This window comes from Ovis canadensis, chromosome 1, assembly GCF_042477335.2.
Source record: "Ovis canadensis isolate MfBH-ARS-UI-01 breed Bighorn chromosome 1, ARS-UI_OviCan_v2, whole genome shotgun sequence".
NCBI lineage: Eukaryota > Metazoa > Chordata > Mammalia > Artiodactyla > Bovidae > Ovis > Ovis canadensis.
Genome location: NC_091245.1, coordinates 251,896,904 through 251,921,770, shown reverse-complemented (window position 1 = coordinate 251,921,770; position 24,867 = coordinate 251,896,904). Strand labels below are relative to the sequence as shown.

General features: G+C 42.1%; 1 protein-coding gene across 2 annotated transcripts in view; it reads left to right on the top strand.

Annotated features, from left to right (window-relative positions):
* Positions 1-24,867, top strand: part of CLSTN2 (calsyntenin 2) — a 734,313-nt gene that overhangs the window by 265,419 nt on the left and 444,027 nt on the right. For both annotated transcript variants that reach the window (XM_069564128.1, XM_069564118.1), the window contains exon 2: positions 11,410-11,532. In XM_069564128.1, the coding sequence (XP_069420229.1) occupies positions 11,410-11,532 (123 nt within the window). The remainder of the gene's footprint in view (positions 1-11,409; positions 11,533-24,867) is intronic.

Here is a 24,867-nt window from a genome sequence, read left to right as displayed (position 1 = left end):
ATATGTATATATATATATATGTATATATACATACACACACACACACACACACATAGGCTTCCCTTGTGGCTCAGCTGGTAAAGAATCTGCCCGCAATCTGGGAGACCTGGGTTCGATCCCTAGATTGGAAAGATCTCCTGGAGAAGGGAAAGGCTATCCACTCTAGTATTCTGGCCTGGAGAATTCAATGAACTATATAATCCATTGGTCACAAAGAGTCAGACATGACTGAGCAACTTTCACTTCACTTCCATATACATACATACATGCATCTATATATGCACATGTGCATATATCTGTATATGTATGTGTATACTCTACCTCTTTATCTATCTCTATCTCTCCGTCTCCCACTGGTTCTATGTCTCTGGAGAACTCTGGCTGTTCTAGAGAACTCTGTGTTCTGGAGAACTCTGTGTCCACTCAGAGCACTTGGTCCAAGACTCAACCCCCAGGGTTGGAATGGAAACAGATATGTGCTGCTGCACTGACCTCTGGTTGGAAGAGGAATGACCCAAGGAATGGGAACCTCAGTTCTTCCATTAGAGACCATGGCCTTGTATGATTTCCTGAAGCTTCCTGAGCCTCCATAACATCATCTATGAAATGGTGTCCTTGTAGCCCTCACAGGCGCAGTTGGAAGGATTTAATGAGATCACAACTATAAAGTCTGGCACACAGTAGGCCCTCCAGAATGGCCACTCCTGATTGGTTACATGGTGGTTGTGGTTGAACAATGGCTATTACAGAAAGAGTTGTAGACAGTTATATTTAGTAGCATCAATTCTAAAGTAAGTTACAGGCTAGTTTTAGGGGTTAGAGATGCTTAAAATGCAGTGAAGGATGAGATATTGAAGTAATAACAATCTTGGGGAATTATAGATATAACAATTTAGTGCACACTTCAGTCCGATAATGTTGTTCAGTAGGTAACACATTTTGTGTGGAAAAGCGAGTTGGCTCTAGCAATTGATGGGAACATTAAACCTTCACAGTCTCTTCCCCCCATCTTCTTGATCTCGGGTGGCCTCAGCCTGCAGAGGCTTGAAGCAGGGTTTTGGTTCTCAGCTAGAGACTGAGGTCAGGTTGGGGGGATCAGGGCACCAAATCTTAGCCATTAGACCAGAGGTCAGTGAAAAGGCCCTGGTCCTTCAGTTTTGCAGAAAAGAATTCTCATGAGGATGGAAAGCAGTGAAACAAGTAAAGTGTTTATTAGGAGGAAAAAAGTGTAGTACATGTGGATAGACATATGGTGGACTCAGAGTCTCACCCTTGTGGTGACTTAGTTCACTTATATGGAGCATTTCTTCTGGGTTTTCTCTGACTAATCATTTTGATTTTCCTGGTTCTGAGTCCATATATGGTATATCTCAGGATCCTCCCATGTATACCAGAGCATCTCTCAGACAAGATGGAGTCCACCAAAGAGGCCTATGGGTTGGTAGGCTTAGCATCATTCCCCTTTTGACCTCCAAGAACTTTCTAGTTGGGAGGGTTTCCTTGACTTTGAGACTTAGAAATTTGTGGTCTTTTATCTCTTATCTGAGCAGGGCCCAGCCTTCTCCCTCAATTGTCCTGCTCTTGATATTTTGGAGTTTCTGTCCATAGTGAATGAACTCCAGCCACTTACCCCTAGGTTGCTGGTGGGGCATCTTCCTCCTACCTATTCTAAAAGATTTTTTTTCTTGATTGGGCTCCCAATCTTCTTCTGAGACTTAATCTAATCTTCCTAGCCCACCACTAGACTTATTGGGTAATTAGGGCATTGCCTGTCTGGGGGCATGCTGGGTCCCATGTGGGTCTTGACAGGCTGTGGGTGTTGAGATTCAGAATCAAAAGGGCCTCTGCTGGGGACATTTAAGATGCTCATCTCCACTGAGTCAGCTCTGACCTGGCACCTTGTTTTATCTTCCTCCTGGTAAATGGAATATTGCCTGCCATAACAGTAAACAAAGGATGTCATAGCCATCAGCGATTGCAGCCCTCCAACTTGAGCCAGCAAGCCCTAAGGAAGAGTACGTGCCATCTAGCAGCTATCAGACTGTAGCCACCTCCCTAAGGTGCTAGCTCCCTGAGGACACTCAGGATGAGAAAGCACAGGACACTGGCCCCAGATAGCTGAGGTACATATCAAAGGAATGATGTCAGTGAGTCAAGACTCTTGCGCTTTTCTATACATAGAAGAGCACTAAATTCCTTAACTTGAGACCTGTGGTTTAACTAATCATCTTTAATTGAGAGTAATCTTCTGATGCTCTGACTACCTGCCCTTCGTTGCAAACCTCCTGTTTCCTGGCTTTCCCCCTTGCCTCCTAGGAACAATTCTCTCAGGGTGACTTGACTGGATAGTATTTTTATTTTTTTGGCTATACCACACAGCATGTGGGATCTTAGTTCCCCAACCAGGAGTTGAAGCCTTGTCCCTTACATTGAAAGTGCAGAGTCTTAACCACTGGACCACGAGGGAAGTCCCTTTCAGGGTTACTTGAGATGCTGCCTCCTGGGCTTGATGTCCTAAAAATTCCTGCAGAATAAAACATAATTCTGAACTTTTAAGTTGTGAATAAGTTTTTAGTCAACATTCCCAATAACCCTGTGAGATTGGTATTACCTCCATTTTATAAAGGAGGGCAAGCAGAGGTCTAGGAAGATTGAAAGAATTGACTAAGATAATCTATTGGCTACATAGTGTCAGGACCATGGCATTAAGCCCAGAACCCCTTGAACCCAATCTCAAGGTCTGTCTTAGGGCAAGCTTTGGGTAATTGGCTTTATTTGGATGGCTTCTTTAAAGGCAACTGAAAAATCTCACTTTTGTGAGATTCTACAATTCTGTACGCACACAGAGCTTGCTAGCCTTTCTCCTGATCCACATGCCAGTATGCACTGGAATAGTGGCATATATGTCATCCTCAGGCTGGGGCAATTTAGTTCATGACTTTGAGATAACCCACACTCTAAACAATTGAGTATTTATGGATAGCAAATGACAGATGGAAAGAAAGAAAAAATAGGAACGGTGGATACATGTATGGAAAGATGGACAGAAGGGAAGTGAAACCATCAGGTGGCATTTTCAGGGGTGGGGGGACTATGAGGAGCTCCAGTCCTTTATGGCTCAGCACAGAAAGAGTTCAGTGAGAGGCAAGGTGATAGATAAGAAGTGATTTATTAGAGTATGATGCTTGTGAGGCTTACAGGTAGGTGAGCAAGAGGGTGCCATGCCCTGAGAACTTAGTGGGCTACAGTTTTATGATTAAAGGAAGAGTGGGGAGAGGGAAGAAACCACCTTCTTCCTCATTCTTGAATAGATGTTGTGCTTCCATCATCAGCTCCTCTCCCAGGCTGGATAAAGGAGTTGTTTTGTCCCTGGTCCATGATCAAGCTAGGACTGTCATGGCACCGTGGAAAAATTATTTCAGGTCTCAGTACAATGAGGGTCTTTGACTTTGAAACATCGCCTTTCCCTAAATTATTGGTTTTTTATGTGTGCAGAGAGCATGTCCTAGGGGTCATTAACTTATCTTACTGGGCAGGATGTGGGTCTCTTGCCACTGCCGTTTTGCTATTTGGGGCCTCTTGTTCTATTGCAGAGTTTTGTTGCTAAGCAAGCCTGCTTGGTTTTGTGGTTAAGCAAACCTGCTTTCTTCAATAATCATTAACTTACAGGGGTTTCCCATACTTTTATTTTTTTCTACTTTTATCTTCTAATGAGATTAACCATTAAATGATCTGCTTTGTCCCTTTACTCTGTCTCTATCAAAAGGAGAGAGGAAGGGAAGGAAAGCACGGGTCCACTCTCACTGACTGCAGCCATCAAGTAGATAAGGATTAATGACTCAACCATCTCTTCCTCACTTTTTCAACCCAATTAAAACAGTGTAACTTAAGATTCATCTTTTGTGAATCTTTGCATGTGTGAGTCACACACATGGGATTTGCATTTAAAACTCTCTAATTGGTACCTCTAGCAAGAGATATATATATTGCCACTAATTAAGTGATGGCAAATGCCACCCTGTTTTGAGAGACACACCCTCTTTCTATTTGGGTGATGTCAGAATTCCTGCTCATTGGAACTAAAGTGCTGCTAATTGCTTTAGGCATTGGAGGTGCTGGGAGTGCAAAGGAATGCTGACTTCATTTGTCAAGGTGCTGGGCACTGTGCCAGGACCTGTGGACATCATTGTGACTAGGATGCTCCCTCTCCATGAATTGGGGGAAGGAGAGGCAAGAAACCAGCTAACGGCAATGCAGCAGTCCTATAACCTGAGAGTAGGCAGTGCAGGAGGATGAGGGGCTCAGAGGAGGGTCACTGGAGGAAGTGGGGCTGGTGTTACATCTGGGAGGTTGAACAGTCAGGAGGCAGGAAGAAAGGAGTGTGAGGAGAGGGGTAGTCAACACCATGAGGGCAAAGCCATGGGTCATGGAGGGAGCCAGAGTCTCTGGGCGGCTTCTGTGATCTTGTGGTTAAGAGAACCGCTGATGGACCCGAGGCAGGGAAGCACAGGACCAGATTTGCCCTTAGGCAGGCTTACCTCCACCGAGACAGAGATCCTATCCCACCCTCACTCCCAAGCAAGGAATAAAAATACTTTTTGAAATGCTATGCCATTTATTGTAGTTAGGAACCATTTTATTGTTAAGAACGGACACCCACTCAAACGAGTACAAATTTTCCAAAATGATGGTTGGGGGAAGAATTATGGAAAGGCTTCACTTGGCAGCCTCAGATACCCTGCAGCAGGCTGGCAAGTTAGTGAGCAGGTCCTGGACTGGAGAACAGGAGTGGGGAGCAGCCTGTATGTCCCCAGCAGCCTCTTAGGGTGCTTCTCTTCTCTCTGTATTTGGCTCCCAGATCCTCTGTCTCCTGGCTGATTAGCTTTCTTGGATTTTAATAGCTTGCTGCTGCTGCTGCTAAGTTGCGACCCCATAGACGGCAGCCCATCAGGCTCCTAGCTCCTTCTAAATGTTGGGTTGGGTGATCACTACATGAACACCAGCCCCAACTCCTTATGAACTTTCACCTCAAGTACCCATTACCAAACACATTATAGTTTCTCAGCCTCTTAAATGAAAGTTTAAAGATCCAATTAATTGGCCCAGCCTACTCCACCCACAGATTCCCTGGTCTAGGCAGCTCTACCAGGGGATGAAGTCAGAGGGGAAATTGGACATAACAAGCAAAAGAACAGTCTGTCATTAGAGTGACCTATTTACTAGAATGTAGTTAACCTCACTGGAGCATTTTGCAAGCAGTATGGTATGTTTTTACTCACAATTCACTTTTACCCAGGGAAAGTATTGTAGTTCTGAGGTTCAATGTGCCCAGCAATGGCCAGAGGGTCAACTGTAGGGTATTAATAGGAAGATTCAAAGGATGAATCATCAGCCACTTGGTGCTGAGGCTTGGATTGAGTGTTAATGCAGTCTTTCAGAGGTGGAAGCAGAGACAAGAGCCAAGAAGTATTCTCAGGGTGCATCTGTGCTCTAGTTAAAGGCACGTGGGGGGAGGGGGGCAAGACCTAATTTCTGTGTAAATGGAGCAGAAATATCACACTGGTGTTTCCTCTGTATAGATGCAAAGATGCAGGCGTTTTCCAGAGGCTGAAACTTTGTGGAAAGGACAGGGTTCAACCTCGAGAGGAGTTGTAATGCCAACAGGGACGTTGTCTTATGAACTGATAAGAAGTCAGTTCTGAAGTTACAACCAAATGGAGCAAAGTGTGTGCTGACTGGCCTTGGTCTGTTGAAACACAAAGCAAAACATTTGTCAGGGAAGGGAAGAGATTAAATAGAAAATTATGGCCAAGCCACCAGTGTCAGTATCTATTACGTCTTTCTGGAAAAGAGATGGTTCTCCAATGTAGCTTGAAGACAGAGTTTGGAGGCGGTTCCTGGATGATTGTGTGCAAGACAGTAATCCCTAGTTGATGTAGATGATATCCATCAGTCCCACCTCTTGGCTGGCCTTGCCCGTCAAACTATAGTCTCCAACCAAATATAACTATTCATATTCTTCCCTCCACCCACTCCCCATGGTGTAACAGGTGCTTTACTATGGAGTCCTTGCCTATGCAATGTTCTTTTGCTTGGGACCCTCCATATCCTGTATCCCTGCTTAATTCCTCCTGCTTTTTATTTCGGATCTGCTTTCTCCAGGAGTTAATTCTGGATTACCATGGTTGGATGAGTGCTTCTCCTCTCTTTTTCCATAGCACTCTTCTTTCCCTCTTCCTACCTATCTCTTACTATCCTGGTTTCGCGGATCCTTTTCTACTCTGAGAGTCCCCTTGAGAATAAGGACTTTATTGTTATCCCATATTTATTGAAGTATAATTTACACACAATACAATTCACTCTTTTAAAATAGGCATATTGGTAAGTTTCAACAAGGCACAGAGAGGTGTAACCATCACCACAATTGAGATACAGAATAGTTCCCTCATCCCAGAAAGTTCCTTGTTCTCCTTGGCAAGCGGACTCTAGCAATTACTGATCTGTTGTCTGTCCCAATACTTTGGCATTTTCTGTCCTCTTGCCTGGAAAATCCCATGGGCCGAGGAGCCTGGTGGGCTGCAGTCTATGGGGTCACACAAAGTCGGACACGACTGAAGTGACTTAGCAGCAGCATGGGCTGCTACCGGAGAAGGCAATGGCACCCCACTCCAGTACTCTTGCCTGGAAAATCCCATGGGTGGAGGAGCCTGGTGGGCTGCAGTCCATGGGGTAGCGAAGAGTCAGACACGACTGAGCGACTTCACTTTCACTTTTCACTTTCACGCATTGGAGAAGGAAATGGCAACCCACTCCAGTGTTCTTGCGTGGAGAATCCCAGGGACAGTGGAGCCTGGTGGGCTGCCGTCTATGGGGTCACACAGAGTCAGACACGACTGAAGCGACTCAGCAGCAGCAGCAGCAGCAGCAGAATATCATATGAATGGCATCACACCGCATGTAGTGTTTTGTGTCTGACTTCTTTCGTTTCACCAGTGAAATACTTAGGAAATTCACCCATTTTTTTCATCTGGATCAGTTGTTGATGTCTTTTCATTGCTGAGTAGGTGTCCATTATATGGATATATTGCAATTTGTTTATCCATTTGCTAGTTGATGGCCACTTTAGTTTCCACTTTGGCATGATTCTGAACAAAAAAGTCTATGAAAGTTTACCTGCAAGGGTTTTTATGTAATTTGTCTTTTCATTTCTCTTGGGTAAATGCTAGGAATGGAGTTGCTGAGCCATTTTATAAGAAATTGCTAAACTATTTTCGAAGTGATTTGATTATTTTACAATCTTACAAGCAATGGGTGAGTTTCAATTGCTTTACATCTTCATCACAACTTGGTATTGTCAGTCTTATTTTAACCATTCTAGCAGTGACATGGTGATATCCCACAGTGGCTTTAGCTTACATATCTCAGATAACTATTAATGCTGAATATCTCTTCTCACTCTTATTTGCTGTTTATGTATTTGCTCTGGTGATAAGTGTGTTTAAATTTTTGCCCCTTTGAAAGCAGATTATTTGTCTTTGTTTTGTATGAGTTCTTTTTAAATTTTGGATACAAGCCCTTTATGAGATGTGCTTATTTAATGTTTTCTTCTATTTCTTTTAGAAAGTTGAATGAATCAATTTTATCTTTTATAATTCATACTTGCTTTTGTCCCTTCTAATAAATCTTCGCCTACCCTAAGGACTCTCAGGGTTTTTTCCTATACTTTTTTTTTCAAGGTTTTGTAGTTTTATCTCCTACATTTAAGACCATGATCTATTTAGAGACACTTTTTGTGTATGATGTGTAGTACGTAGGATTGAAGGGTTTTGTTTTGTTTTGTTTTGTTTTGCTTGTGGATATCCAAAGCAACATTTAATGAAAGGATTATCTTCTGCCCCATTGAGTTATCTTGGAACCTTTGTCAGAAGTTAACTGACCATATGTATGTATGTCTGTTTCTACACTCTTCAGTCTTTCTTTTGATCTATATGTCTATCTTTATGTTAGTATTACACTGTCTTGATTAGAGTAGCTTTATAAGAAGTTTTAAAATCAAGTAGTTCAAGTCCTCTAACATTACTCTTCTTTTCAAAATTGTTTTGACTTATATCAGGTCTTTTTCATATAAATTTTAGGATTAGCTGCTTATCCGTTTTTAAAATTCTGCTATTATTTTGACTTGGGTTGCACTGACACAGATCAAGTAGGACAAAGTTTACATCTTAACTATATCAAGTTTACTAAATTGGGAACATTGAACATTGCCTATCTTACGACTAAGACCTCTCCAGGTCTTCATTAAATTCTTTCAGCAATATCTTTGTGTTTTCAATATACAGATCTTACATGTATTTTGTGAAAGCTTTTTAGTATTTTGTGAAAGTTATTTCTAAATGTTTGTGGTTTTGATGCTATAATATTCATATTTTTAAATTCAAACTTCTGTTTATTTCTAATACAGAGATATACAACTGATTTTTATAGATCAACTTTCTAACCTGTGACTTTCATAAACTCATATATTAGTTCTAGTGGCACTTTCGTAGATTCCATAGAATATGCTTCACTGATAAGCATGTTCTCTGAGAATAAAAACAATTTAAACTTTTCATTTCCAAACCAAGTGGGTAAACATTCACTCTTTAATCATTATGTTAGCTATAGGTTTTTATACAAATTCTTTAGCTGAGTAAGTTTCTTTCTGCTTTTTATTTGCCAGTGGCTTTAGTCATAGATGGATGTTGAATTTTGTCAAATGCTTTTTTCAGTGACATTTCCCCCCATTTTACTGCCAATATTTAGACTCTTTTTGCATATTTTAAGTACTCCATAGATATTTGTTGAATGAATGAAGCTGAATTAAATACCTCCAAAGTGTTAGGTACATGAGATGAGCCAGGGGGACTTGAGAGTATTTAAATACCTCGTTGTACCAGGGGTACTAGATTTGACTAAATGATCATGCAGTTTTTCACACTATTCCAATGAAGTGTCTCTATTTTACAAATGAGGGATAAGTAATATATGGAAAGATTAAAATCTATAGTATTGTCAGGATATGGGGAAGAATTCTTGTGTTTCGTTACTTGACAAAAATTAAAAAAAGACAGTCATTAAGTTCAGAACACCAAAAATATACAAAGGAGGCTGGCTCCAAATATGATGCAAGTTAAAATGGAGGACAACTCAGCCATTTGATGGAATAAATGAATCAGGAATCCAACTGATCTGGATACAAGGAATGGTGTTCTTGAATCAACAGTTAGACCTCCAAGAAGGAAAAGTAATCCATGCCCAATACTTGGATTAGCCATGAACTGTATCCTCATAATCAAAATAATGTCAATTTTATGTACTGATTTGCAACCCTGGGGATGTGATCTATACACAAAACAAATATTTCATTTGGGTTACTCATCAAGATGCAAATGTTTATCAATGTTGACAAAACAGAAGTTGAGATAGATCTGAAGGAAGTTAGAAAGTAGGAGAGGGATGAAGAAATTTTAGGACAATGAACCTTCTTATTTTCTAAAAATGGAACGTTTAAACCCCTCTGAGACTCAGTTCCTCACCTGTACATGATATGAAGGGGTATCTCGAGGGGTTGCTGGGAAGATTGAAGAATGTATCTTAAATGCCTAATGTGTGGTAGGTACTCAACTAACAGTAGTAGTGATAAAGAGGAAAATCCTCACTAATGGGGAAGAGGTGTCAACTTCTCAACATTAGGGGCTATAAAGCACCTTTCCTGTAGGCATTGTCACTGCCCAAAGAGCAGCAGTGAATCTGAGTGATGAAAAGTCAGGGGCTATGTATTCAGCCCAGGACACCTGAATGACACGACAACCCTATGGGTGGCGTCATCATCCCCATTTTACAACTGAGGGAGTTGAGATACTGAGTGGCCAATGGACTTGCAGGGGATCAGCCCTCAAGTGACTGAGCCAGGGCTGAAACCCAGCAACTATGCCTCTAGATTCTGTTGTCTGCCACTGAGCCGAGTGGCACATGAATCTGAAGCACTGGGTGAGCTCCTGGCGTATCTTTTGTACACATTTCTAATAAATAGGCCCCTGGGTTTAATTAAAGGAAAAAAAAAGATTAATTTTTCCCAACAGTTGCAAATTATTTACATTTCGTTTGTGTTGATGGCTAATAAAAGAGCAGAGGAGCATGGGGACAGCCCAGAGTGGCTGTAACTCTTCCAGAGTCCATAAGGAAGCACTGGTTTGAATGCCAACGTGTGAGCATGGATGAGCCCGCTGCCACATTAAAAAGACCTGTTCTAGGCAGAGGGGCTCTCTTCCCTGGGCCTGATTCAACCTTCAGAAATAGGTTTCAGGGGTTTATTGTCTCACAGTGCTAGGCCAAAAGTCTGAAATCAGATTGTCAGGACCATGATTGCTCTGAAAGTCTCCCTGATAGCTTTCGGTAGTTCCTCGTGTGTGGAAGCACAGCTTCAGTCTTCATATGGTGATCTCCCTGTGTGTATGTCTGTCCCTCTCTGTGTGCACATTTCCCCCTTTCATAAGGACACCAGTCATTTTGGATTAGGGCCCACCCTAATAACCTCGTTTTACTTGATTACCTCTATATAAAGACCCTATCTTCAAATAAGGCCACATTCCAAGGTACTGGAGGTTAAGAATACAATGTGCTGGGAGGATATACCTTAATTACTAACATATTTTAAGTGTATTAATTGTATATTATATAGTGTATCATTCAACTGGTCAAATTATTGAAGAGCATTTGCAAATGCTAGGTGATTTAGACAATCTAGATAGACTCAATCTTTCATTGATCAGAAAATATTCAAATGTGTGCTATATCTTCACATATATTTTGGTACTTATCCATATGTATGTATATAAATGTCAATAATAACTCCTAATGATGGATCGGATAAGGTTGAGGTAAAAAAAATCCCCGTACGCAGTTGTAATCTGCTATTTTGTTGATTGATAACAAGCTTTCACTCTGAAACATCTATGAATAGTAGCATTTGAGAAATAAAGCTTTGGATTAATTATTTAAAATATCTACACTAGGCATCTGCATGCTTCCCTGGTGGCTCAGACGGTAAAGAATCTGCCTGCAATGTGGGAGATCCAGGTTCGATCCTTGGGTTGGGAAGATCCCCTGGGAAGAAAATGGCAACCCACTCCAGTATTCTTGCCTGGAGAATTCCATGGACATAGGAGCCCAGCAGGCTATAGTCCACGGGTTGGATAGTCGCAAAGAGTTGAATATGCCTGAGTGACTAACACACATACATACACATGCTAGGCATCTAGAAATAGAAATAATGGGATTTTAGCAAATTCATAATATTATTATGGATTGGTTATTCAAATGATGATATTAAAAGTCAGTCTTTATTCTATTGTTTCCATTGTTTTCCAGTGAACAAGCACAAACCATGGATTGAGACTTCATATCATGGAGTCGTAACAGAGAACAATGACACAGTCATTTTGGACCCACCATTGGTCGCCCTGGATAAAGATGCACCGGTTCCTTTTGCAGGTGAGATGATGGCTTTGCATGGTCGGGCTGCACTCACTTGAGAGATGTGTCGAGAAACCTACACGATTTTTTTGCTGTTGTCACCACCTGTGCCTTTCACAGATGAGTCTGTGCTTTCAAAACTGGGTTTCTTCTGAGTCCTTGTAAATTCTATACCTCCTTATGGTCTTTCTCCTTGGTGTTGCCTCCAATGCAAGACCCTTATATGTTCTTCTGAGAGATGGTGTATGATATATTGCTAAAGTAGTCCCTGAAGTTGGAATAGTTGGGCCAGCAAGGTCCATAGGGGATTTTCCCTCTAGAAAGTTGACTCATACACATGAGAAGATGTGTGACCCACTGTCCCCACTACTCACGATCATGGGCAGATGAAGACTTGTAACTTGGTGGATTGACAAGAGAAAAAGGAAAGAAAAAAGTATCAGGAGTTATTTGTTAAGGGTCATGTCCTTGAGCTTCAAAATGGGTGTCCCATTTAGAGAAGGAATCTGGAGGCAGGGCCATTTTGTCCTTGCAGCTTGTAACTAAAGAGCCTTCTCAGTGTCATCAAGATGACCGCTGCTTCCTCCTCTAACCTCCTGTAAGGGCCAAGTCCCCAGGAGGGTGTGTAAAGAAGATGGTTATGTCTCATGTTTCCATAGATTTTGGCAAAGAAAAGGGGATGGGTGATGGCAAGGGGAGGAGGGGTTGGACAAAGAATTTCTGAAGATGCCTACATCATGAGTGATATTGTTAACATTTTATAACTGTCAGGAGGAAGACAGGAAATTTAATGAAGGTTTTCAAGATTTCTGGAAGATTGCTTTATGATAGATGGGTGCCAAGCTGAGGTTTTCACCGTGATGAAGTCTATTTTTTCTGACAGTTTGCCTGTTACTTTATGAGCTGCTTGGGCAGAAAAAATTGGCTCTTTCACACTTCTAAGAGATAAGCTTTGTGAAGGCCTTTTTTTCATTACAGAACATTTTATAAAGTAAGGAATGAAGGGTGAGTAAAATAGGGAAGTTCAGCCTTATGTGAAGATAAACCCATAAGTATTCTTGCAGAGCATGGGGGAGACTCTCAGAAGAAGGCCTCATCTTTATTTTATGCAGAATGATAGCCACAAAGAGTACCTAACTGTGACTTCCATGGTGTTTAGAATTGGGGCATTTCCATATATTTTCCATCCATCCTCAGAGGTCCCAACTCAACAAAACGCCACTTGGCAGTGTAAATCTCATGCTGTCTTTTCCACAAAACATGAAATGTCTTCCCCCAGACCTTCTTTGTCAGTTCCAGGAATATTCCAACTCATCCCTTTCTTGGACATAACTAAACTATATTGGGGTTAATCAGCAATTCTCACCAACCCTCTGGAAACAAACACAGCAAAATTGTTTGGGTTATGGAAATGTTTGAATTGGCCTGTGATGTGTGCTTTAAAAAATTAAGTAGAGACAACATTTAGAAGCTGAGATATTTTGCATAAAACTGCAGGATTCTGCTTTATCTTGATGAGTCAGATCTGAAGTATCTGAAGTACTGAGTTGTGGCTTCCCTGGTTAGATGGAATATGTACAAGTCCTTTATTTATCTTTCCATTCAAGTGTGTGAACCCTGTTTAAGACATAGAGAGAAAACTAATGACATATTAAATGAGAAGTATATGGATGCTGTTAAGTCGCTGTAGTGTAGTGAGGCTAACACTTTAAAAATGAAGGATGTGTCTGAGTAGTCATTGTGTCTGCATCTGTGTAACCCTGTTCTCATCCAGTAGTGAACTAGGAAACTGAGGTTGTTGATTAAGCTGTTTTACAGTTAAGTTATAGACTCTGTAATGTAAAGACCAAAGTGGGAAAAAAAAGTTTTTTAAGCAAATCTGGTATTGGGGAGTTTGGATTTACAATGACTTACCTTCCTTGGTTGTTGACCTGAAGGACACTTAATCATTTCACCTGAAGACTGACCAAAGGATTTTCTTCAATTCTAAATCCATCAAATACTCTAAACTTGGAGTTGAATTCTAACCATTAAATGTGACCACAGGTTTTCTGACACTTGAAAGTAAGGTTGGCTTCTAAGTGAAGCCCTGAGTAGTCTCTCTGAAGACAATCTCTACACTCCTCTTGATATTTACAGCTGAATTTTTAAAAACTCCAGCTTAACGCATCAAAAATATAATCTTTCAAGCTCTTAAGAGTGAAAAATAAAGGTGCTTTTGAGAATGGTCAAAGCTATTTTTCTCAGCATTATTTATGATCGGCTCTAAGACAGGACATAGACACTAGTCATCCATCCACGCTGCAGGCGTTTATTTTAAAACATTTATCTTAAAAAGAAAATACTGAAGATTTATTTCAGATTCCTATCATTCTCATAAAATTGAAAAATTCATATCTACCAGCTGCATCACTTCCCGAAGTCAACTGCAGCTTTTGGTGCCCCTTATCAACTGCTCTGGTATTGTGTGTCAGGCTTTCCACCCTCATCCCAGTGGTCTTTATTTCCACTTAGCCGGTGAGATGAGCTATAAGCTCATGGGGGGATGGTTCCAACCACGTCACTTTTGCTCTGTCTTGTTTCTTTTGAGATGTCCCCTCTTTAACATAAGTTTTTTAATAAAAATTTCCTGTGTAAGGTATCATTCATTTAAATAAAAATCATGATTGCATTTTGTGGATAAATGCAAAATCCAGGGATATAAAATAGCTTTCATTGTGTATCTCCTGATTATGACAATCATGTTTATTATAGAATATGTGAACATTTCTTACTCCCAGAGAGAGCCTCTGTAACATTATAGCGTATTTCCTTCCAGTCGTTGTTCTACTTTGTTTTAATCTAAAAATTTTGATCACACTTCATAGTCAATATTATAACTAATTTTTCCTGCTAAACTAAGAAATATATATCATTTTATTAAGTACTCTTCTGCAACTCATTAAATGGCTGCATGATTTCTGACTCAATGAATATTCTATAGTTTACTGTTATTTTATTTTTTTTCCAACTTTATTGAGATATAACTGACATATAATGTGTAAGTTTAAGGCATACAATGTGTTGCCTTGATACAGTTACATGTTACAAAATGATTATCCCCACGGTCCATGGGGTTACGAAGAGTTGGACACGACTGAGCTACTTCCCTTTCACTTTTCACTTTCATGCATTGGAGAAGGAAAGGGCAACCCACTCCAGTGTTCTTGCCTGGAGAATCCCAGGGATAGGGGAGCCTGGTGGGCTGCCATCTATGGGGTCACACAGAGTCAGACACGACCGAAGTGACTTAGCAGCAGCAGCAGCAGCAGCAGCAGTGTTAACTAACATCTCTACCACCTCACATAATAGCCACTTATTTTTGTGGTGGGAATATTTAAGATCTACGGTCTTCTCAATTTTCAAGTATATAGTACAGTATTGTTAACTTTAATCACCATGCTGTGATCCATTAGATCCCCCAAGTTTATGACTGGAAGTTTGTACGCTTTGACTGACATCTCCCTATTTCCTCACTTCTGACCCCTTTTAACCACCATTCTGCTGTTTCTATGAGTTCAGCTTTTTTAGGTTCCACATATAAGTGACATCTCAGTGTTTGTCATTCTGTCTGACTTATTTCACTGAGCGTTCCTGCCCTCCAGGTCCATCCATATTGTCACAAATGGAAGGATTTCCTTCTTTCCTTCATGGCTGAATGATGTTTGTATATATTTCTTTATTCATCCAGACAGGTAGTTTCTATATCTTGGCTATTGTGAATAAAGCTGCAATGAACCTGGGAGTACAGATACCTCTTCAAGACTCTGATTTCATTTCCTTAGGATATATAACCATACGTGAGATTACTAGATCATATGGTAGTTCGGGTTTTTAATTTTTTGAGGAGCCTCCATGCTGTTTTCTGTGATGGTTATACCAATTTTCATTCCTATCAACTGTACTTTAGGGTTTCTTTTTCTCCACATCCTCACCAACACTCATTAACTCTTGTCTTCTTGATGATGGTCATTCTAACTGGTATGAGATGATGGACAATTTGTCTGTTTCTGGTCTTTCTTATTACAACCTGTGTCTATATTTCTGATTCTATCACTTGGATGGATTTCAGGATTAGAATTAATTGGTCAAGTATTTTAAAGTTCTGAAACATATTAAATTGCTTTCCAGAAAATTTGAATGTACTTGCAGTCACATTCACACAAATCTCTCATTCCCTGACCCTATATGGCTCATTCTAATGGTGTGGAATCTTATTTAATGACAATAAGATGCAATCACCAATTACGTAGTCTCAGTCTTGTGTTTTTTTTTTTTTTTTTTGGATTGTTTATTTATTTGGCTGCTTCCGGCCTTAGTTGCTGCACATAGGACCTTTTGTTGTGGTATGTGTGATCTAGTTCCCTGACCAAGGTTCAAACCCAGGCCCCCTGCATTGGGAGCATGAAGTCCTAGCAATGGGCCACCAGGGCAGTCCCAGTAGTCTCACTGTTTTCATTCATTGGATAAATATATAAGCTTCCCAGAATTGTTTTGTTGGTTAAATTTAAAGAATGCTGCAATAGTTCAAAATATAGTAAAACTTTTGTTGATTTGAGTTGCCTTTTCACAATGCTTGTCTTCCTTTCATAGAGGAGATCACTAACTCACAGGGAGCCCGAGAAAATTGCTCAGTGTCCCAGAGGAGGCCAGCTGTGGGTCTGGGAGTGGAGCACGGGGCTCTCATCCTTGCTGTGAGTTCCCGTTCCCTGTGATATTTGTTTGATTCCTGCCCCAGCTGATTAGCAGAGACACTGTCTCTCAGTCAATGAAACCTCTCTCAGACCTCAGTCAAGTCCATTAGACCTGACTCAGTTCTCAACCTGGTGTCTAAGCTCAGCGGACACAATCTTAGAGAATCAGATACAGAAGAATCCTTGAGTCATAATGAAAATTCTGTCCACTGCATGGCAAAAAAATGATAATGAAAGCAAGCTGGGCACACCGTGAACTTATTAAATTCTGCACGATCCCCACTGAGGCCTGTTAGGAAACTGTGGAGACTTTTAAATTTGAAGGGAATTAGATTACCTTTCAGAGATAATAGAACTGCTCATTTGTCTACATTGGGCCAGTCTGGACCTGTCTTTTGTGAGGATAGGGCTGCAGAGAATGATCAGGCATAATTGGCTGGCTTCTCAGCCTGGGTGACTCTCTGAAGGCTGCCCAGAAAATTGCCTGGGATATGATTTGGCCTGGTTTGATTCACTGGTTATAGCAGAAGGCACATTTCCCTCCATGTTTATTTCTCTGGGTCCTCCTTGTTCTGCTCAGCATCTACCAATCTGTCTCCCTCCTTGTCTTTGGATCCACCCAGGGCCTTTGTTCAGGCTTGGACTCCACAGCTGCCTGATGGCAGAGACCCTCCTCGGGGGTCTGTACAGCAGTGGTGTCTTATGATGATAAAAGAATCCTACTTGTGAGCAGTCCCAGGCTCTGATCAGACACACATGGATTCACAGTTTGGCTCTGCCATTAACAAGGTGTATGGTCTCAGATAAGGAACTGAACTCCTCTGAGGGGTTGCTAAGTCACTTCAGTCGTGTCCGACTCTGTGTGACCCCACAGATGGAAGCTCACCAGGCTCCCCCGTCCCTGGGATCCTCCAGGCAAGAACACTGGGGTGGGTTGCCATTTCCTTCTCCAATTCACTCCCTCATCCCTGGGATCCTCCAGGCAAGAACACTGGAGTGGGTTGCCATTTCCTTCAATGCATGAAAGCGAAAAGTGAAAGTGAAGTCGCTCAGTCATGCCCGACGTAGCGACCCCATGGACTGCAGCCCACCAGGCTCCTCTGTCCATGGGATTTTCCAGCCAAGAGTACTGGAGTGCATTGTCCTTGCCTTCTCCGCTCTGAGGGGTAACTTATTTATATTTAATGAAATAGGGGTAAACACTGTACCTGGAGCTTCCCAGGTGTCTCGGTGGTAAAGAATCTGCCTGCCAATGCAGGAGATGCAGGTTTGATGTGCTGGGTTGGGAACATCCCCTGGATAAGGAAATGCCAACCCCCTCCATTATTCTGGCCTGGGAAACCCCATGGACAGAGGAGCCTGGCGGGCTACAGTTCATTGGGTTACAAGAATCAGACACGACTTAGCGACTGAACGACAACAAACATAGTACCTACTCCTGGGTTAATATGTGGATTAAATAAGATACTAATACCAAGTGCCAAGAGCACTAGCAGCCAAAGGATGCCCAGTGTATCATGGTTCTGATGATCCTAGCAATGGTAGTAATGAGAGTAATCAAGAGTAACAATAATTCTCACGATCATCAATAAGCTGTGTTTTATTCATTTTAGCTTGATTATAATGAAGTGATATAATCTGTGGTGCTGATATTAAGGAAAGAAGAAAAGCAAGTTCAGGGATTTTTGGAAGGCTTGATGTAGTCACCCACTTGTACCATCAAGGTATGCTGCCTGGATTTTCTGCTTATATGTTGACTAACGCTGGGGAAAATCATTTATGAATTGTGTGGAACTCTGGAAATTTTAGTTGAAATGTTCTACCTATCATTTATCCCTGTGGAATAACCTATCAGGTGCGAACCATGTGCTCTTTTGCTATAAATGCATACACGCACACACACACAGGTGTGTGTGTAAGATGTTAGATGCACAGAATTACATCCAAGCCTTTCACCAACCTTGTGGAACAAGTGGGTCAGCTATTATGATTTTGTTTGCAAATAAGGACATTGAGACTTGGAAAAATTAAGTAACTGTTCTAGGTTGCCAAACTAAGCCCTGTCACTCAATTCCAGACCCCCAGACTCCAAGTGCTGCCTCCTTTCCCCTCTACCAATTTTCCAATGTGTGAGGCATATCTCAGTGGCAGTACAAGATTCCCATGGTACCTGGACATACTGTTAAAGAAAGTTGAATTCCATGTTAAGTCATTTCCATTTAAGTTCTTTTTCGAATCTTTCTGAATCTATCAAGGAGAATGTGCAGTTGGGAGGATCAAAATGTCTTTAGCACCCTCAAATACTTGCTAATATGTCTTTTTTGACAAAGACAGAGCAAGCTCCATCCCATAGCACTCCATGGGCAACCATGTTATGCTAGAATTTTAATAACATTCTGTTGTATTTTATTTAGATTATGCTCTATTTGGGGCACATATTGCTGGCTTTTTACTTTTCTTTCTGAATACATTTACTGAAGTTTTAAAACCCCAATTTAAAGAAAAAGTTAAGTAAGTATTTAGGTAGTTTATGGCAGCAGCAAAAACTGTGAAAGAAGTCTTGAGTACCACATGGGATACTGTGAAACATCCACATCTGGGCATCACTGCCCCATCCAGCAACCTCAGGACCACCTGCACTGGACACAGCCATCTTCAGTCTGTCCCACCCCACAACTCTCTGAGCTCTTGTCCAAGCAACAGAGGGGACATCTATGTCAGCCTCACTGTGGATGTGCCTTTGTGTTCCAAGTTGGTTGGTGTACGGGGTTATCCCTGAGGACCAGAGGCTGATGTCCCATCCTGTTCTCTGAGCATCAGTTGGTCTCAACCAAAGTTCAGTGCAGAGTAGGCCAGGCAGAGAATTAGGTTCAGACTTAGCTCTGGAATCTACAATGTGGGCTGTTGCCTTGGACTTCACAGACTTGGAATCTAGCATAAACAGGAAACAGAAGAATATGGACCAGCATCTATGCATTCAAGTACTGAACATCTTAGGCTTCCCTGGTAGCTCAGCTGGTAGAGAATCTGCCTGCAATGCAGACGACCCCCAGGTTGATTCCTGGGTCAGGAAGATCCACTGGAGAAGGGATAGGCTACCCACTCCAGTATTCCCAGGCTTCCCTGGTGGCTAAGCTCGTAAAGAATCTGCCTGCAATGCAGAAGACCTGGGTTTGATCCCTGGGTTGGGAAGATTCCCTGGAGAAGGAGGTGTCATTGTGCTTCCCTGGTGACTCAGATGGTGAAGAGTCCACCTGCAATGTGGGAGACCCAGGTTCAGTCCCTGGGTCGGGAAGATCCCCTGGAGAAAAGAATGGCTACCCACTCTAGTATTCTTGTCTGGAGAATCTCATAGACAGAGAAGCCTGACAGGCTACAGGAATAACCTGAACAGACGTTTTGGCCAACCCAATACATGTGAATAGAATAAAAATAAAGAACAAAAGAAAAAGAAAACAGTATACCCATACTTCTAAAACCCTGCCAGACCATTTTTATTCATGTCTGGATACATAGTTCTTATTCATCTGGAGTATATATGGGTCAGTCTTTGTGTTTTTTTCTTTTCACAGAACGGTTTTCCAAGCAGATTGAAACATATTCAAAAATACTAACATGTAGGCATAATTATATATCATATGGCCATATCATGGTTTACTTCACCTTTCTACTATGTTTTGTATATTTGAGTTGTTTACACGATTTTTCCATTAAAAAAAAAATAATACTGCCATGGGCAAGGTTGTTTAAAACAACTTTCTTATATAAACATAGGAGTCAGGATTTTATGTTTATGGTTTAGTTCATATTTAGCAAAAAACAGATGTGTTCTCTTTTCAGTGACAGATTTGAGCTTGTGTTGTCAAATGTTTTTGCTGATATAATCTGTGTTTGCGCAATTTCCAAGCAGATGGCAGGGTTCAGATTAGACATAGACAGGGAAGTAAGGGCTAGACAGGAGTCCCATACCTGTCTGCAGCCTGTGGCAGAGTCCTTGGTCCCATCTCCATAGTCTTCAGGCCTCCATCCCTATGGTAAAGTCTCCCCCTCACTATGGTGACCGTGATGTGAAAGTTTCCAGCTGTAGGTCAGCTGTGATTTGAGAACAATACAGGAGTTATTTGAAAGCTGAAAAAAAATGGGGGTACAACAACCAGTCAGTAAACCAGAAGATCTGGTCAAGTTGATGCTTGTGATCACGAGGGAGATGGGGTGGGAGGTGACTATGAAAAGTTTCATGTGTAGTCCCCAGAAGCAGAAAGGCTTATCAGATTGCATCTGTGCTCCCAATTCTGCTGCTGCTGGAGGGGTTTCCTGGGCAGACTGGGAGAAAGAAAGACCTGATGCATCCATCCCTCTGGAATTAAAGTGTTGCTTATCTCTGCTCCTTTGTTCTCTTTGTTCTACCCACTTGGTAGCTGCCAGCCTTGACAGTGATTGATGCGGAATTGGGGGCATAATGGGGGTCCTTTCTTGGTCATCTCTTCACAGGCACTGCATTCATTCCAGTTTTCTCCTCTCACTCATTTTCTGTCTCCCTTCTTTCTGCTGAGGGCTGAGCGCTTCAGGAGGCAGATCTTAGCTCCAAGGGGGTGGACAGGGGCCATCATATCATCCTCAGATGCCAGGAGACTGGGGCACGAAGCCTTCACCTCACTGAGCAGAGAACACAGCACTCCTTCTGCCGTACTGTGTAGGGTGAAGCCACTCTGCCCAAGGGAGACTAAGGAACTTCCCTTGGATCTCTGTTGCCCATGACTTTGGGGTCTTTGCCTTGAATTGTTTCTCTCAGTTATGACAAAGCCTTCCACTTTTTTCTTCTTATTAATTATTCTCTTTCTTTGTCCACCTGAAACTGAAGCTGTCTGTGTGTCCCCTGCCATGTGGCCTTTTGTGGTTGTTGGTTTTAACTTGTTTCATGTTGCAGGCTATGTATCTGGTCAGCCTTGGTAAGTTTCAGATGGCCCATCTCTTAAAGATTCTACTGGTCAGTTCTCCTCCATCACACTCTGTGCTTAATCCTGGTATCCCAGGCCTCTCCACAGGAGCCTGGTTGGACTAGGTTCTTGGGCAGCAGCTGGAGACCCTATGGATGGTCACACAAGCTGTCTTGGTGTTGGAGGGTAAAGGATGGCTGAACTCGAGCCAGATACAGAGGAAGGAGCACAGGAGCAAGGGGTGGTCAGTTAAGGAGGAAGGGGATGACAACAGGGAATGGACTTCATGGTCTGACTGGAGGTAGGAAACAATTCACCAGTGACCGTGACCTTCTAGATGAGAAAACTGGCAAGGTCATGTTCCAGGTAAAACTAACACTTAAGGGGGAACCAGTGGATACTGTGGGTGTTCTCCATCAATAAGACTGAAGAGTAAGGGACATTCAGGGAGAAAAACGATGCTGGCTTGCCTAGGACCACAAGTTTCCTAGGTTGTGGGACTTTTGGTGCCAAAACTGAGAAGGTCCTGATAAACTGGAGTGAGTTAGTCACCCTAATAGGAGGGAGGTCGAGTCCCGGGTTGGAAAACTTGCATGCTGGCCCTAGGAGAGATCTTGAGAGAAGCCCTTGGATGTGAGAATTTCAAGTCTCCTGGATTCTGAATTATTGACAATATACTAAAACAAGATGAAAAGTGCATAATAAAATCAGTACTAATAGCAGAGCTGTTGCCAGCCATATGACAACTGTGCCAGTTAGAAATAGGTGCCCCTTCTTTCAGATAGACACTGCCCTGCCGGGGTCCAACCCTGGTGGATTCAGGGTAATTCAAAGGGGAGATGGAATCAGCGTCCTAGGAAAAACTTATTTAATTACAGATAGAGAGAGAGATTGGAAACGGATAGTGTAGTAGGAAACATTAGTGGAGAAAAAGAGGCTGAATAACTTGGTTTACGAAGGATACCAATAAAATTCCAAGACAAGGAATTTGCACCATCTACATTGGGCCACCGGCGCCACTTGAATATCGGAAGGTGCCCCTCCTTGGGCTCCTTCTCGCATGGAACTTAAAAGCTGGGGCAAGTAAGTAGACGTGGTGGGTACCCACGCTCCAGATGGGAATTCAGCCAGAAAAACGGGGAGCAAGAAAGAAACAACACGGGGGAATCAGTCTTTCCAGAAACTGATCCCATTTCTTTATTTTTTAGGTTTGCTTATATACCTTTTGTTATACATAGGGATGAATACAGAGTCATGCGGGGGTCAGCAGTCCTGACCTTTATCAAAATTAGATGCTTCACATAAATGTATAAAAAAAGGTCTTAGGGGTTTTACATCATCTTCTGGCCATGAGACCTGCTGACATTTTACGACCCTTTCTTTCTGATAACCAAAAATCTTATTTTTCCAAGGGTGTTTTTTCTTAAACCAGGCACCACCCTCTGAAGGTAGCAGATAAAGATGCATTCCTATAGGCTGAGGGTGTAGTGGGTTACAACTAAGAAAGGAATTTATTTAACCTAAGGTTAACATGATTAATCTTAAAGGTTAATAATTACTTCTCCTATATGCTAGTTATATTCATTATAAGGGCAGGAAACATGGAGATTTAGCAGCAAACATCAACCCAGCAAATGAAAACCCTTCACCAAGTGATCTATAACAAAAGAGAAAATTCATTAACTCAAAAGGTCTAGTATTGCTAACATCAAAAACTACTATATTTCCTTTTCTATATTCCAAATACATTAATATATTCCCAGGTGCCTAAGGATATGGAGGCCTGGTAGCAATCATTGACTCAACAATGAGAGAAGAATTAAGATTTTCAAAATACTCCAAACTCTCTGTGCTGTTTATGGTTGAGAGGTAGTAAACAATCATGTGCGTAGTGGCAGGAGTATGGATAATCCTGTCACACAAGCTAGTCTGCCAGCAGAGAGGTATGACCCGAGACACCCTTGTCACACCCAGGGAAGGGAATTAGCAGCAATTATTCGCACAACAAATGAAAAACCCTTCACCGATATAATTCCTAACCAACGCACTATACTAATAATTTCTAACTTCCCAAAAGAATCTGCCTTTAGTAAGTCTAAAACATCTCGTGCCTTTCACGATTGAGAGGCTGTAAACAATCACATGTGGCCGGACGAACCTGTACAGGCAGGCTAGATAACCTTCAGAGGAGTTCGTAAGTTGAAACACTCTTGTCATGCCCGGGAATTTTTATTGACTTGGAGCTGTAAGTTAACTCCTTCTCCGAGAGAGGTAATGGGGGTCAGCCCCCCGTAAAGTCAGAGGTATAGGTGAGAGCATAAAACAGTAAAGTAGGCAGACCCTGGTTTTGGGGGTAGATGCTTGGGAACAGGGGGTTTCCTGAGGCTCGATCCTGTCTTTGCATTTGCCGAAGCCTCCTTCCTCATGACCTTTGCCATGGGCGGAGTTCCTCACACTGGCTCCCGGCACTGTCCTGCACCAGAGCACATGACTTGGCAAGGAGAAGAAGAGGTGGATTTTAACCCTAAATTGTCCCCTTGATCATACATCCTCATATAGGAAACAGCTTGCACACAGCACTGAAAGTTAAGTAACATTTATTTATTTATTTTATGGGGAGGTTTTGGATATTTTGAGGAGCTGGGGGACTGCATCGGGTCTTAGTTGCAGCATGAGGGATCTTTCATTGCAGTGTGAAGACTCCTCTATAGTTGAAGTATGCAGGCTCAGTGGTAGTGGCAGGCTGTGGGCTTAGTTGCCCTGTGGCGTGTGGGATCTTAGTTCCCCAATCAGGTATCGAAACCATGTCCCCTGCATTGGCAGGCAGATTCTTAACCACTGGACCACCATGGAAGTCCCTTAACTAACACTTACTGAGCCCACACTACATATCAGGCACTGTAGTAGGTATTTTACATACACTGCATTATTTACTTTTTACAGCAATTCTCTGAAATACGCATTCTCCTTATCCCTATTTTATAGAAGAAGAGACTGAATTTGAATCAGATTGTATGATTTGCTCAGACCCAGTAATAAAGGTGAAGTTGTAATTCCAAATGGTGAAGTTGATGCCTCATTTAAGTATTGCTGTCCAACAGCCGCTACAAAACTTCGGAGCATCGAACAAGAGCCATTAACTCTTTCTCATGGGTCTACTTATTGACTGGGCAGCTCTGCTTATCTGAGTCAAACTCAGCTGATCCCAGCTGGGCTCACTTGGGTATCCGTGGACAGCTGGTGGGTAGATTGTAGGCTGGCTGGGCTAGGATGGCCTTGGCTGGGATGACACCATTGTCTGCCGTGTAATCTTCCAGCACACTGGCTTAGCATGTCCACAGGCTGGCCAGAGCATATATATTCCTGTGCTGATTGCACAAACTTTTGACAGTTTGTTACTGTCCCACTAGCTAAACAAGTCACGTGGTTAAGCCCAGAGTAAGAGCAGACTACCATAGGGCCTGGAGAGGTGACAATTTAGGGACACCGGTGCAGTCATTCTCTCCCTACCCTTAGGTTACAATTATTCACATCCCTTCTTCATGCAAAATATGCTCACTGCATCCCAGAACTCCCCAAAGTGGAATCCAATCAGGCATCTGGCTTGAAGCCCAAGATTTTGTGATCCTCATCAAGTCTGGATGTAGCTCCTCTTGATCCAGAAACTTGTGAACGAAAAAGAT